General features: G+C 34.6%; 1 protein-coding gene across 1 annotated transcript; it reads left to right on the forward strand.

The window, feature by feature from the left end:
- Nucleotides 1-1,260: 1,260 nt before the first annotated feature.
- LOC137932855 (nucleoside diphosphate kinase homolog 5-like) lies at nt 1,261-13,460 on the forward strand. Its single transcript, XM_068776537.1, has 4 exons — nt 1,261-1,401; nt 6,641-6,813; nt 8,056-8,201; nt 13,122-13,460. The coding sequence occupies exons 1-4, from the start codon at nt 1,261-1,263 to the stop codon at nt 13,355-13,357; spliced, it is 696 nt and encodes a 231-aa protein (XP_068632638.1). The 3' UTR covers nt 13,358-13,460.
- The last annotated feature ends 1,416 nt before the right edge of the window (nt 13,461-14,876 follow it).

Consider the following 14,876-nt stretch of genomic DNA (forward strand, 5'->3'; position numbering starts at 1 on the left):
ACGCGGTGAAGTTCAGGTCCTCGGGCTCGGTCATAGCGAAGCACCTGATGAGGAGGTCGAGAAGGCAGGAGTTGTCCATGTGTACGGCGATATGGGTGGCGGGAGTCGGTTAGCGCCGCATACCGCGGGTGCACTCGGGGAGGCGTCACGCCACCGCTGCGTCCGGGGGGCACTGGGGCCGGCGAACGCCTCCCCTCTCCCTAGCCCCCGGCTGCCCCGGCCCCCTCGCCCCGTCGCCCCCTTCGCACTCGCGCGCCTTCGGGGTGGCTCGGCCGGTCGCGCCGGAAAATGCGTGCCAGTTTTCCTCAATGCCGACTGCAATCGCCGATTGTTAGTATTGATTATGACGTCTTTATCCGCACTACAGCGGATAACTACGGAGTGATGGCCTCGTCCATTGTAATCGACTGCTTTTTATCTTTTTTCTCTCATCTCGTCTGTTTTATAGTATATTACATATTTACACATTTCTCCTTTATCTATTTCTTTCAAACAGGCACCCCAGTAGCAAAACGTAAAAAAAGTTTACATTAACTTCATTAAATAAAGTACAAAATTAAATATTTTACTATTTGTAGGCGTACACGGCTCTGGTCACAAATATCCTATTTTCTATATAATCTAAACGTTAATAACTTAATAAAACAGAAAACGTACACAGCTCTGTAAATAATAATAATACCATAAGATACGAGTATGTGAAATTAATTAAAGCCAAGATTACATGCTTACGTTAAATACATATCTTCGTGATATTATAAAAAAAAAAGAAAAGTAAAACTTTTAAAACCCCTATAGGAACTCCAAAAATGTCCAATATTCAGGTATATCGGTACAGTAATCAGAGGTTGATATTGTGGAGCAGGATATATAATAGTATAATAATAGAAACAATGAAAATACTGTAGTTATATTTGCGATCGCTCAACAAGAGATAAAACCTAATAATACATAAAAATTAAACTAGTATTAGTAATTTAAAGTATTTAAATTACAATACTTTAGTCATGGTTTCAAAATTATTTTCAAGATGTTTGCACCGTATATTAGTTATCCCAATTAATTAGTTTTATTTGAAAATCGAATCAAAAAGGTCTAATTCCATAGTGTAAGAAAAGCGAAACTGGTCATTAACAAAAATTTAAAAAAAAACATCAATACTTGTCAAAATCATAGATGTCAAACTACATGGAAGTCTATCGCAATATATTTTCTAAAAGACCACAATACAATAACCATATTTTTTTTATAATCTACACCATGTCTTCAGAATCATCTGACTCGGAAGCGGAGTACCATTCGTATTCTGAAAGAACGTTAGCGATTATAAAGCCAGAAGCCTACGAAGATGCCGAAGCAATAGAAAATCACATAAAGAATCATGGATTTTCTATATTGGCTGTTAGTAAATGTAGTCAGTTTTATTTTTTAAATTATTTTTTAAGTATAACAGAATTGTACAGCTCGATCCTACTATATATTCCAGTATCATTCCAATATATTAATTAACATTTTTATCAATAGCTTTGCAAACTTAAAAGGTAGTTTGAAAAATGTATATTACCTGTACTTCTTGGTCGTTTACCTTCATAGCTGAAGGTCGCACCCTAGTTGGAAAGTCATGGTTGCTGATTCGACGAGTTGCCTCCACAGGCTTCTATGACTTGCTTTTTTGAGTGCTTCCGTTATTGCGAGGCCCGTTACCACCCGCCCAGAGTCCGCCCATCGAGTTGGTGGTCGCCCTGCTGGCCCTCGCTTATCGAGACTCTCTGGTTACCTGTTATTAAAGAATAAATGTTCTTTATTTAAAATAGTCGTAACTCTTTTCTTTAAAAAACTACAACCATCGATGGACAGACAAGATCAGTATCTTCAGTCTGTCGATCAAGTCATTATATATATAAAATAATATGAAGGCTCTCATTATCGTTTAACATAGTGTTCCTTTTGCATATACTATCTTTGTTATCACTTATTTTTAAAAAGGTATTTTAAAGTAAAATTAGTATTTAGATCCATTTTAAAAATTTAAAAATATCACCTATTTATTTATTTTAAAGCAATATATATACAGGTGATTATAATAATCTAAAATGTATAGCTTATTTGTCTGAAAAAGTTGTAAAATTTTTACACTACTTTCAATCAACCTTTATAAAGCAATCACTTTAAAATGCAATTAACATTAATTTTCTATTGAAATGCGACAAGCCATTAATATGTGGCAGCGTAGTCTGCAAACATAGTAAAAAATAATTAATTTTATTAAGTAGTAAGAAGGATTTAGAAATCGCTTTTTCTGACAATATTATTATTATGTAGTCCTTTTTCCGCTTGAATATTAACTAATTATCCTGTATACTTTTTGAATTAGGATTTATTCATTGAATATATGTGTATAAGAAAGAAACTTTTATTTTAATAATTTAAAAAATCGGAAGTGAAACACTGGACACTGTCCTTAAAAATCTTTCCTATTAACAGACAGATTCGCTTAAAGGCAGGAGGTATAGGTTGGGGTGACGGTCAACGTCCCCACTTTTATAAATTCTGAGATTCGTCATTATTTTAGTTGCAACGATCGAAATTTTTACTCTGCGTTTTGATTTAATATTTTAATGAAATTTAAAATGCTGTGTAAGACTTTCTATTTCAGAATTTAATTCATACGTAAATATATTATATATGCAGATAATTTTAGGTGATGTTAAAACTATTTTTTTAATCATTTCCAATAATGTAATTAATCTGTGACGTGTACATCCATTTTCAATACAATACATTTTATACAATTTTATTACATATATATATCTATACAGAAGAAATGACCGTTTGCGATAAGACCGCTCTTTACTAAATAATTATAATTTTTTGCCTATTTCATCTAATTTAGTACCCTGTCAATGTACAGTAAAGAGTAATTAAATAAATAAATATTATTTATTTGAATATAGGTTTTCCCGGATATTGTTCGACAATGATTGGATTAAAATTTGAGCTGTCGTATATTTGATAAGACACTGAGTACATAAATGTCATTTGTATCTAAGAATATTAGAAAAAAAAAATCGTAGGTCATATCGATTGGACTAACTTTTTGTATATAGAAATTTTGAAATATTACACATGCTGTGATATTTTAAAGCAGTAGCTAAATTTTTGTAGCTGCTTCCTTATTATTTTAGCCATAGGACATCTATTGCTGGACGTAGGCTTTCTCCAGAAGTTTTGAATAAGATCGGTTTGAAGCAGCCTGCAGCCACAGTATAATACCGGTGACGTATATAACGCTGCGCTTGCCAATCCGTGGTCACTACTCCAGAACTTGAAAGTCCTATCGGATTTTTGTTCTGCACGCTATGTGATCTAGCCAATGCCCACTTGAACTTGCCAATTTACTGGATTATGACGTCTATATTCGTTAGTATATGTATAGTCTCATTCCAAAGCTCTTTGCGTGACTGTGTAAGTCCAAAAGTGAGAGACCATGTTTTAATTCCTTAAAACATAACTCAGATTGATTACAGAATTTTGGTTGTTTTAATTTGACAAGAAGTTTAAATTTTTTGTCGTTTAATTTTCTGAAATCTTTGCGTGTATAACATAAAAAGCAGCAAGCGTCGTAATATTTCATTACATCAGCATTCATCAAATCTGAGAGTGAGGTGTGGTACCCTTTAACTGGGGAGGGAAGCGCGGCGTCCGAGCGGTCGACGGAGGGTCGTATTGGAGTATGCAAAACTCATATCGGCGTTAGACAGCAGCCAACCTAAGCGTGCTTATTATTACGCGTCACAAACATCCCCACGTCTGCACAGGGCTGGCAACAGATTCTCCTATCACGTATGATCGTATATTTATCCGTCATGCTATCTACCGAAATATTTCCCACATTTTTTCTCTACATATATGGCATGCTACTGTATATTCGATAAGTATTTTTGTTTATTATCTTATATTATTAAGTATTTTATTACGTCATATTATATTTTACATGCTGGAATATTTTTATTTAATATATGTATTTATTTTGTCTTTTTCAGTTTTAATGTAGTTTTTTGTCTTTAATTTCATTTTTTGTAATTGCTTTGTTTATGTAAATGTGCATGCCTTGCAATGCATGCCTTATGATGAACTTTATTAAGATAAAACAGGATATTTAGCTTCAAACCTTCGCATAAATCGTATGACAAACACATTATTAGCGTAACGTCTTTGTAATAAAAATACGTCATAATCCAAAAGTCTTCAATAATATGGTTTGCTAAATGATGTGAGAGAAAAGCTGTGATTTCCAGTGGTAAAATTAAAATGTACAGGATGATTGGTTATAACTGAAAAAGTACAAAAGGAGTTTATACGTATTTCCAAACACTTTGTATAAAGTTATTTTTCTGAAATATGTTACATTCATTTACGTTATCTATCATTTCTGTAACCATGGATTTTTGGATAGGGTATACCATGCATAAAGTAATCACTTTAAAATAGGTTATATTATTTTTTTTCTATAGGAATGCGATAGGATAATAACTACTGCCAGTACAATCTGCAGAGACAGTTAGTAAACAATTTTTTTAATTTAATTTGAATATGTGGTAATCCGAATTGTAAAAACGTTTTTCTTGTTATATTATTATTACGCTATTTATTATTTCTGATACAATAAATTTTTGATAGGATGTGTTTATATTCACTTTTTTGAAGTTTTTGTATCTTTAACTAACCCTTTATGTTTTTTTTACATTTTTCTGTTTTTAGACATGTATCGTAAAATAACTTTGTAATTTGTACAACCCTACCGGACGGATCCTTGAGCGCCCTATCTCTACCCGAGCGGTCACTGCTGTTATCTATAGAAACCATAAAAAAATTAATTAAACATTCCTTTTGACGTTTCTAGTGGGGTGTGGCACGCGACATGCGCACTCATGACCCTAATAGATTCTCTTCATTAGCAATAGCACGAAAATGGCGATTCCAACCGAAAACATAATTCAAAAATTCTTCATAAAGTGTAGCACCATCTGTTCGGATGATAAATTCCTCAGACCTGAGAAGAACAGGCGAAAGAAACGCAGCAAGTTGAATATACAGCTCATTGGCTGTCAATTAATATATGGTACACTAATAGAACAAAATTAAATGTTTTCTGAAATAAGAAAAGCGTTTTCAAAATTCGGATTACTATTAAAATTAATTATTGTATACTATCTGCTCTTACTCACATTGGAATAAAATAATTAATACAACATATTCAGAGTGACTACTTAATACAGGATAGTTGGAAATAGGCGTAAAAGCTTGAAAGCTCTTTGATTACACTGCTTTTGCTTTACCCAACACCCTGCATTAGATGTACAGTACCCTGAAAAACTTGCAGAGACATGAGAGTATACGAAACTTTTTTAACATTATTTCATTTAAAAAAAATAACTACAAAACCTTCTAGTATTTTGACGTTAGTAGGGTACTAGTACATAAGCGATATTCATGTTACGAGGACTTACTACAGCTTAATAATTTATTTATAGGAAGAGCAAATATTCTAAGGTTACGACATATAAAGAAACGAATCTTTTAATCTAATTTACGAATGTGTTATAAAACTTGTTGTATTGCTTTGATATTTATACAATTCTTTGAAGCAAAAAATTGTAAACATTTGTCCGTTTATTTGCCTAAACTAAACTTAGTGTGAGTACAGTTATATGTCTACAATTCTCGCTTGATTCTGTTAATGATAATAATTATTAATTCTCTATCTAATCTGTCGGATTCCGAGCATTGATCAACTAGCGATAGTGATTTATTCTGCTATGGTCATCTATTGGTTACTATTTGTTTTGCTCTTACCGAGCAGCTTTACATTATTGTGTTTTAATTTAAGAGACAAAGTAGATACCCCTTGTATTTGCAGAGTATTAAAAGTGTAATTGCTCATAACAACGATCGCAGATGCTATATTACGTAGAATTCTGTATGAAGAGACTTAAGTACCGAGAAGTCCGGAGAATGAAGACACACTTGTACTATAATGATATTTAAAACACTTTGGCGAGTCAAATATTTAACAACACATTTTTAAATGTTAGTTGATGGTTGATTTAGGTGTAATTAAAATTTCAAGTCGTTGCTATTTAATGACATCTTAAAAATTTTCAATGATAATTTAGTCGCAAAACTTAGGTAATAATTGACATATGTTAAAGTTTTATATGCCATATTACTCAGCAGCATTGCTTCGATTCCTACCGACAGTCCTATGTCAGATTAAAGTCTAGACAAATATGTATCATAATAAAAGAAATAAATAAAAATACGTTATATATTATTAAGTTATATTATGTTAGTTTAGAATTATGACAAAATATAGTCAATGTCACTCACATACATTGAAAAAAAACCAAGAGACTGTTTTAGAGTCAGTACTAGATATATTTTAAAAATCAATTAGATAGACCTTAAAAAATGAGACATATCTTTATTAATAGATATGAAGCTGTCAGGGAATACTGATTTAAATAAAGTTATTGGATCGAAAAATAGTTTGGAGTCACTGTAGGAGACATTTCTTTGAGCTGGCGCAAGATATCGGTTGCTTTTATGAGACGTACACTAAAGCACAGATCGTTGACAGAGGCGGGAGTTGCGGTTGACGCCGGAGCAAGCGGCGGAGCTGTACCGCGGACACTACGGCCGGCATCACTTCCCGCACCTCGTGGCCCAGATGTCGAGCGGGCCTATCATTGCTATGGTGCTCGCCGCACGAGGTTGCATTCAGAAGTGGCGCACGCTGATGGGACCAGCACGGTATAAACTCTTATAACTTATAACACTATAATTACGAATGTACCTGAGATTTGTACCTATGTATGTACTGACTAAACATGACATAGCTGGCTGGAACTACAAGGCTTTTTTATGACCCGGTTGTTAATTAGGGTCTTTATTTAGCAATATTTTTTTCTGTGTTATCATTTTATTTTTAATTCTCCTCTCTGATCTTTTACTATTTCTATTGTTACATTTACTTTTATAACATTTTATTTTCTTCTTTTCCTTTTATCTACAACCCTTACATGTAACGCTGCTCTCCTTTCGCTATATTCTTTCATACCATTTAATTTACAATTTCAAATTCCTAATTCCGGGTTTTTATTTCTATTTATTAATCTAACCTTTATTTTTGCTTATAATCTCCTTGAAAATTTTCCTAGACTATTCTAGGAATTTGTGGCAGAGTTATTTATCTATCATTAGGGCGATATTGCCTAAATACTATAAGGCTTAAAGACGTAATATTTGGTAGAAATTTAGGAAGGCATTTATTAAAAAAATACATAAATTAAAACTATAGCTCTTTTGGTCTTGTTTATTAGGACAGAAAATTGTTTTTTGAGGCATGATTGAAATTTTTAAGAATGGATTTTACGAAATGACAACTACCCAACAATCAAAGCGGGCTGGGCGGTGAAACGGGGTCTATGGAAATTAGAATCAGATTCAACGCCCCTATAATAGCATCTTTCAATTTTACGAGGGTTTCGCATCCACATTTGAGAGGCGTCCACAACAATGTAACGTAACACAGACGTGTTGTTTCTGTGGTTACTTTTATAGTAGTAGAGAAATTCATTTCCAACATTATGTTCACATAAAAATCCTTCGCATTAAAATAAGTTTTTGTTTGAATTTATTGCATACGATTCTGAGGCATTACATACATTACCGTACACAGTTGTATACGGCAATACTATACACCTTCCCACAAGACTTTATAACGGCCTACAAGAGTTACTAATTTTAAAAAAAGCTTAAAGAAAACATCAAACTGGTCTTCTTTAGGTTTTAACCTTATATACACAGCTATTTATAAGCTAAATATATTTATATTCTTTTAAGCCTTTTAAATCTTTTATTACCTATATCCAATCATCTTGTACATAGTTTGTCTCTTGTGGCTTCTTTGACGTACACGTGATGTTACTGTAAATGATCCTATGGGGTGAATTCTATGAATAAATGAATATGATGCAATATTCTAACATACAGAGTAGCCGAGGCGCAAGCTTACTGGCCGGACAGCCTGCGTGCATGCTACGGTCGCCGCACGAAGTACGGTGACTACTTCAACGCACTACACGGGAGCAAGGATCACGCTGAAGCTCTAAGGGAGATCCACTTCTTTTTTCCTAATAGTAGGTACACTTTTTACAATATTTTTATTTATATAATCTGACTTGATATATTGTTATCAGTAAAGCCTCCGAACAAGCAGGACTTAAACATAGATAAGATGAAATTTATGTTTTATATCCATGTGCCTACTCAAGTAGTTGTCGTAGGTGCTATGCTGGAATTTGTAGACGTCTATTTATACCGTCCAACTTTAAGAAAGACACCACGTGCCAAATCCAACTCGGATGGGCAGCGTTTAGGAAGTTCCGAAACCTCTTCTCATCCAAATCATCACAATGTTAGAAGGTTTTGGACCAACGTGTGTTGCCGGTGATGACGGTAGACGCAGTGTGGGTAGGTTCCACACTAAGTGGACCGAAGACATAGACCGGACATTTGGCGATTTTTATGGGAGGATTGTGCCTTGCAGTGGGCGTCCACCGGTTAAAAATAAAAAGAAGAAACTGACTTCTTTATGGTCATTAGTAAAAAATTTAAACACCTTTTGGGCAGCGTTCAGGAAATACTAACCATCTCCTCGTCTTACGTCCTACGGCTAAAATGATGACGGTGAAGTTATTTAAATTTACTTCAATATTTCAAGAAGTTAATATCTGTATGTGGCCCGATTGTAAAACATAACCATTAAGAAATATTTGAATTAAAGCGAGAGATCATAATTTTCAAATTATTTGAAGTTTTTTACAAGGCTCCAGGATTAATTTTTTTTTAATACTGTGCCCTAGGATAGTTCTGGATAGCCTTTAACTTTATCGATCAAATAAACAATATTACAATGTTATTGTAATATTTTCATTATGGTACTAGATAACAATAATTAAGATAAACGAATAAGCATAGTCTCGCATACAAAAATATTAATAATTTTTTTCTATTATTTTTTTTGTATAAAATAATTTTAAAACTGGTAAATAATAGTTTTTAATTTTGCAATGCGTACATAAACTTTCAGTGGAAGTGTGATGAAAAAAACCTAATAAACGCAGAAAAATATTACGTTTGTGTACGTTATATACAAGAGTGTAGATAATAAATATGTGACGTTACAAACTGAATGCGAAGTGAAAACAAGCTGTTGGATACGCTGAGTGCTTAGATTATTTCTTTATTCTTAACTAAATAATCGCTTTAATTTTTATTAACAGTTACATTATTTAGAACTATTGTTATAGAAATCAAAATAAATCAACAAGATTTAAAGAAATATCTTAAATATCAAGTAATTTAAATATATATATTATATATAAATTATAACAAAGCAATTGGACTTCCATAATTAAAGGAATTTTTAGTTTAAATAATTAGTCGTGTTGGTAAAAATAAAAGTAATTTCTAATTAAGTTAAATATAAATCTCTTTGGCGAGTGTACGTTTTTACAAGAATGTCTCTTGTAATGCCTTTGAATTATCAAGCACTCGGTTAAACAAGTGTATCAAACAAAAGGTATTTAGTGAATTTGTTGTGGATTCCTATCACACAAGGACGAGTTTAGAACACACGGATTGTAAGTTAAAGGATGCTATTACAGCCTCAAATTGATTCCATTAAATTGGTCTCTTATGACATTCTTCTTCTGAGGTTGTGCCGGTTGAAAAAAAAGAAAAGTATTTATTTAAATGGGTAGTTGGCAGTAAAAAGGCAGACAAAGAAAAATACATATGTATTTAATTATCTAAGGGTAGTGGGCAGAAGGCCTGGTCTAATTTTGCACCGCAGTTCGGTACTCCCCTGATGGTGGTGGTAGGCAGCTGCACGATCTCCCAGGACTGGTCAGGCGGCAGCAAGTCGAGAGCAGGGAGCGCCGGTAGGTTGCAGTATGTGTCGGTTCCGGTGCACGGTGATATAATTTCAACGGTGTAAAACTTGCAGTGTAAAACTTGCAGTATAAAAGTCGTAGTATAAAACTCGCAGTATAAAAGTCGCAGTGTAAACTTTGCAATCTAAAACTCGCACCTGTGAATAAATGTCACAGTTATGATATACATATATAAGTATATGTACAATTGCTCCGCTGACAGTAAACCCGGAGATGGCTTGCGATGAAGGAAGGGTAGAAACCGAAAGCAGTTGATGTGATTGTTTACTGTCAGAACGGAGTTACAAAATGTAAAGCATGTAAAACAAAAATAGAAGAGATAAATAAATAAACAAATTGAAAAGTAATAATGAATACATAATGATGGAACTATGGACACAGACAAAATGTTGAGCTCTAACTTATAGATAAGCGCTACTTAATAATGATGTCTTCATAATATTTGTTCAACACTTACCCCTTGGGGTGCGAGACGATGTAAAGGTTGTGGCGTTAACTAAATGATGCCCGGAGAATGAATAGGACCAAGGCGTGAATTTATAACGTAAATTCTAATTGGCCCCGGCGCGTATGAAGACACATAGCTGGTGAACGCAACCGACACAAAGAGTGTGCGTCGGTGCGTGAGACGACACCTAGCTAGTGAACGCGACCGAGGCCTGGATCCTTCTCCTGGCAAATGTGAACTGCTGTCGCTGGTGCGCGGCGCATAGGAATTTTTGTTATAAAAACAAAGATCCCTGAACCAATAGCGCGCTCCCACGACCCCACGCCACTTGAGACGTACCGTTACCCGCTAAGGGTTGAACAATTTTTTGCTGTATTGCAATTTATGAGACGTTTCTCGTGATAATATTTTTTTGGTTAAAATTTTAACTAAGATTTATGGGACGTTAACTTGCAACGTTACATTACCCCGCGCGTCACCGAAGGATTTTATTTCATTTAAAGGAAATAAAATCCGAACTTATTGATAACAATTTCATTTTTATCCTTTTAAACTCATTCTTTCATACTTCTCGCAAACAAACTAGCAATAGTAATCATTATAAGGATTACTAACGCGACCAAACAATTATGAAGGTTATAGATTCATTCTAATAACCCAAACGAAATATTACGCGGTTAATGGTAATGCTTTAGTTTATGTTGTGTCGCATTATGTTTATTATTTATTCAAACCTATTATTTTTAAATCCTTTATGTGCCATGTTCCAACATTTTTACCGGCCAATACTTTTAATACATAAGAGAGAATTATTTTTAATTATACATTTTATATAAAGAATCAAGAATAACGTATGTCTTAACAAGCACGTCTTCTACGCTATCGGAATCGTCCGAATTTTGAATGACTCTATTAGTATAAAACATCGTCAGAAGGAAAAAGAGGACCCAGTGTAGCGATTTGTTTACGTAAGTTGTTAACAATAGCGCCATGTTTAACCTACTTTTATAAATTGGTAAAGAGAGAAAGAAGAAAAAATTAAATGCACCACAATAAGGAAGGTGTTGAACAAGTATTCTACTCAATCTACTCCGTTCTGTTACAAATTCACTAACGAACGTTATGGTTGCTAGTATAAGAAATAAAAAAAATAACACAAAAAATATGAAAATGATGCGTATAACTGCAACTAATGTGTACGGTCCTATGAAAAAATAGCAGAAGCAAAAAAAGTTACAACATAAGAACAAAATGTATGTTAAACTAAACAAAAAAACTGGAAAGTGAAGTAGTTTTTTTTTTTTAAGTGAAGGATGTACACTTCAGTTGCTGGCAATAAAAAAAAGGGCAAAAATAACGTTTTACAAAATTAATTAAATAAAAAAACAATCACATAACTACACTACAATGCAAAATCAGACCTTTTAATACCACGTTAAGGGCGCCAGTGTGCCGGTTGAAAGAGAAATAGTTGCTGGCAATAAAATAAAGGCCTGGTCTAATTTTGCACCGCAGTTCGGTACTCCCCTGATGGTGGTGGTAGGCAGCTGCACGATCTCCCAGGACTGGTCAGGCGGCAGCAAGTCGAGAGCAGGGAGCGCCGGTAGGTTGCAGTATGTGTCGGTTCCGGTGCACGGTGATATAATTTCAACGGTGTAAAACTTGCAGTGTAAAACTTGCAGTATAAAAGTCGTAGTATAAAACTCGCAGTATAAAAGTCGCAGTGTAAACTTTGCAATCTAAAACTCGCACCTGTGAATAAATGTCACAGTTATGATATACATATATAAGTATATGTACAATTGCTCCGCTGACAGTAAACCCGGAGATGGCTTGCGATGAAGGAAGGGTAGAAACCGAAAGCAGTTGATGTGATTGTTTACTGTCAGAACGGAGTTACAAAATGTAAAGCATGTAAAACAAAAATAGAAGAGATAAATAAATAAACAAATTGAAAAGTAATAATGAATACATAATGATGGAACTATGGACACAGACAAAATGTTGAGCTCTAACTTATAGATAAGCGCTACTTAATAATGATGTCTTCATAATATTTGTTCAACACTTACCCCTTGGGGTGCGAGACGATGTAAAGGTTGTGGCGTTAACTAAATGATGCCCGGAGAATGAATAGGACCAAGGCGTGAATTTATAACGTAAATTCTAATTGGCCCCGGCGCGTATGAAGACACATAGCTGGTGAACGCAACCGACACAAAGAGTGTGCGTCGGTGCGTGAGACGACACCTAGCTAGTGAACGCGACCGAGGCCTGGATCCTTCTCCTGGCAAATGTGAACTGCTGTCGCTGGTGCGCGGCGCATAGGAATTTTTGTTATAAAAACAAAGATCCCTGAACCAATAGCGCGCTCCCACGACCCCACGCCACTTGAGACGTACCGTTACCCGCTAAGGGTTGAACAATTTTTTGCTGTATTGCAATTTATGAGACGTTTCTCGTGATAATATTTTTTTGGTTAAAATTTTAACTAAGATTTATGGGACGTTAACTTGCAACGTTACAAGGTACATAATTGCATTGTTATTATTATTTATATAATTATACATTATTCCTAGGAATAGTGAATACAAATGTAATATTTATATTAGTTGCTAACTTTACGTTAAAATTCAACAACTTTTGTATTACAGTGATTGTAGGTCCTCTTCTACGTCACGTGCAGATAAACGATTACATACAGAAACATTTCGGAGGTATACTAGAGTCGGCACTCACAGCCGTGGCCCGGGAGAGACCAGCTGAACCGATAATTTGGTTGGCCAACTACCTCATCGAAAACCATCCCAGCGAACCTGAGGTCGTACCGCACACTCACGAGAAAAGTGACCCACGTTGCCACACGCCAGCACCTACGGAGATGTCCTAAAAGCTATAACTAATAACACAGACCGTTTGCTTTCGAAACACATTATTTTACAGCTAGTGATCAATCAAATAGCTTCTATAATGCTACTGAAACCGATGTACCGCGCCTAAGGTATGTGCGCGGCGAGACTGAGGGGAAGATCGATCGTCCGTCCCGTCTGTCCACCGTCAACGCTCAGTGCGGCAATGCTCATGCTCTTTTATCCTCGGCCCCCACTTCACCTTTTATTCATACAGCGGTTTCGGTAGCGCTATAATTAGCTGTTGCGTTTGAAAGTATGCCTTCATCTTGACTTTTAATTTGAACGATTACTTTTGATTTGATCTAGCGAATAATAATATTTTACGTGAACGGAATGTAGATATTGAATTGAATATATATAATAAATATAATAATAATATTTGTTAGTTAACTATTCAAATAAAGTTATTATTTTTAATTTAACACATTGATGTACCTTAAACTTACCAATAAAGGAAACAATTACAATGTTTATTTATTTTATTGTACACAATTTAAACTATAAAATTAATGCTATACAGATTTGAATCTGGAACATTGAATGGTTAAAATTTGCATCATTATCATTTCAGCCGCAGGACATCCACAACGACAGTCCTCTTTGTGAGTAGATGTCCCATTTGGTGCTTGCGGGATCGTTGTCTTATTTTCGAACGCCTTAGTGACTATCTTTTCTGCGCGCTACTCGGCTTGCCTGTTCAATCCGTTGGGATATGACAATTACTTCCCTTGGTCTACGGATCTCTCCTTTACCAATTTTAAAGTTGAATGTTTAATTTTTTTTTAATTGTAAAAAAATAATACCCTGTTTTCTGATATAAGGCATGAATATGTTTTTTAAAAATTGATGTTAGTTTATTCGTTACTAGAAATCACTTGCTTGAGTGATACATATAGATTTAAAAACTTTAAAGGGTTATTGTATGGTACATTTGTTAGCAAACGTTACTTTGATGACTATAATGTTACCTTATTAATTTATTCTATTAGAATGCGACAGGCCAATAACTTCTGGCAGTATAAAGTCTGCGGGGATAAGAAAATAATAATTAAATTTAATATTTAGTGATCCTAGTTTTGAAAACGCTTTTTTATACTATATTATCATTGCGGTATTATTTCTGAAACCATAGATTTTTAAATGGGTTGTGCCGTATGTTATTTCAGAGCAAACATGCTATAATTATATTATATATATTCATCCTTTTTAAGTTTTACACTTGTAACCAGTTACTATATATGTTTGTTTACAGTGACTGTTGACAGTCTGCTTCTTAACTGGCAAATAAAGGACTACATTCAAAATCGCCTAGAGCCTGCATTAGTGCCGGCACTAGCCGCTCTCGCAGAAGTGAAACCGTCAGAACCTATAATCTGGTTGGCAGAATACCTAGCGAGCAATAACCCATACCAACCCAAATTCGAGGCCCAGGTGAATGTAGACGACCGTGAATGCCACAGCCCAAACACTTCAATAGCCTCCTAATGAATCTTTTTT

This window comes from Battus philenor, unplaced genomic scaffold (genome assembly GCF_028537555.1).
Source record: "Battus philenor isolate CCGP_79_NKW_IND1 unplaced genomic scaffold, ilBatPhil1.0.hap1 SCAF_12, whole genome shotgun sequence".
NCBI classification, from domain to species: domain Eukaryota; kingdom Metazoa; phylum Arthropoda; class Insecta; order Lepidoptera; family Papilionidae; genus Battus; species Battus philenor.

Coding starts and splice junctions, on each gene's coding strand:
- LOC137932855 (XM_068776537.1), top strand. CDS start 1,261: ATGTCTTCAGAATCATCTGACTCGGAAGCGGAGTACCATTCGTATTCT. Junction 1,402..6,640: donor ATGGATTTTCTATATTGGCT/GTTAGTAAATGT, acceptor GATCGTTGACAG/AGGCGGGAGTTGCGGTTGAC. Junction 6,814..8,055: donor ACGCTGATGGGACCAGCACG/GTATAAACTCTT, acceptor TCTAACATACAG/AGTAGCCGAGGCGCAAGCTT.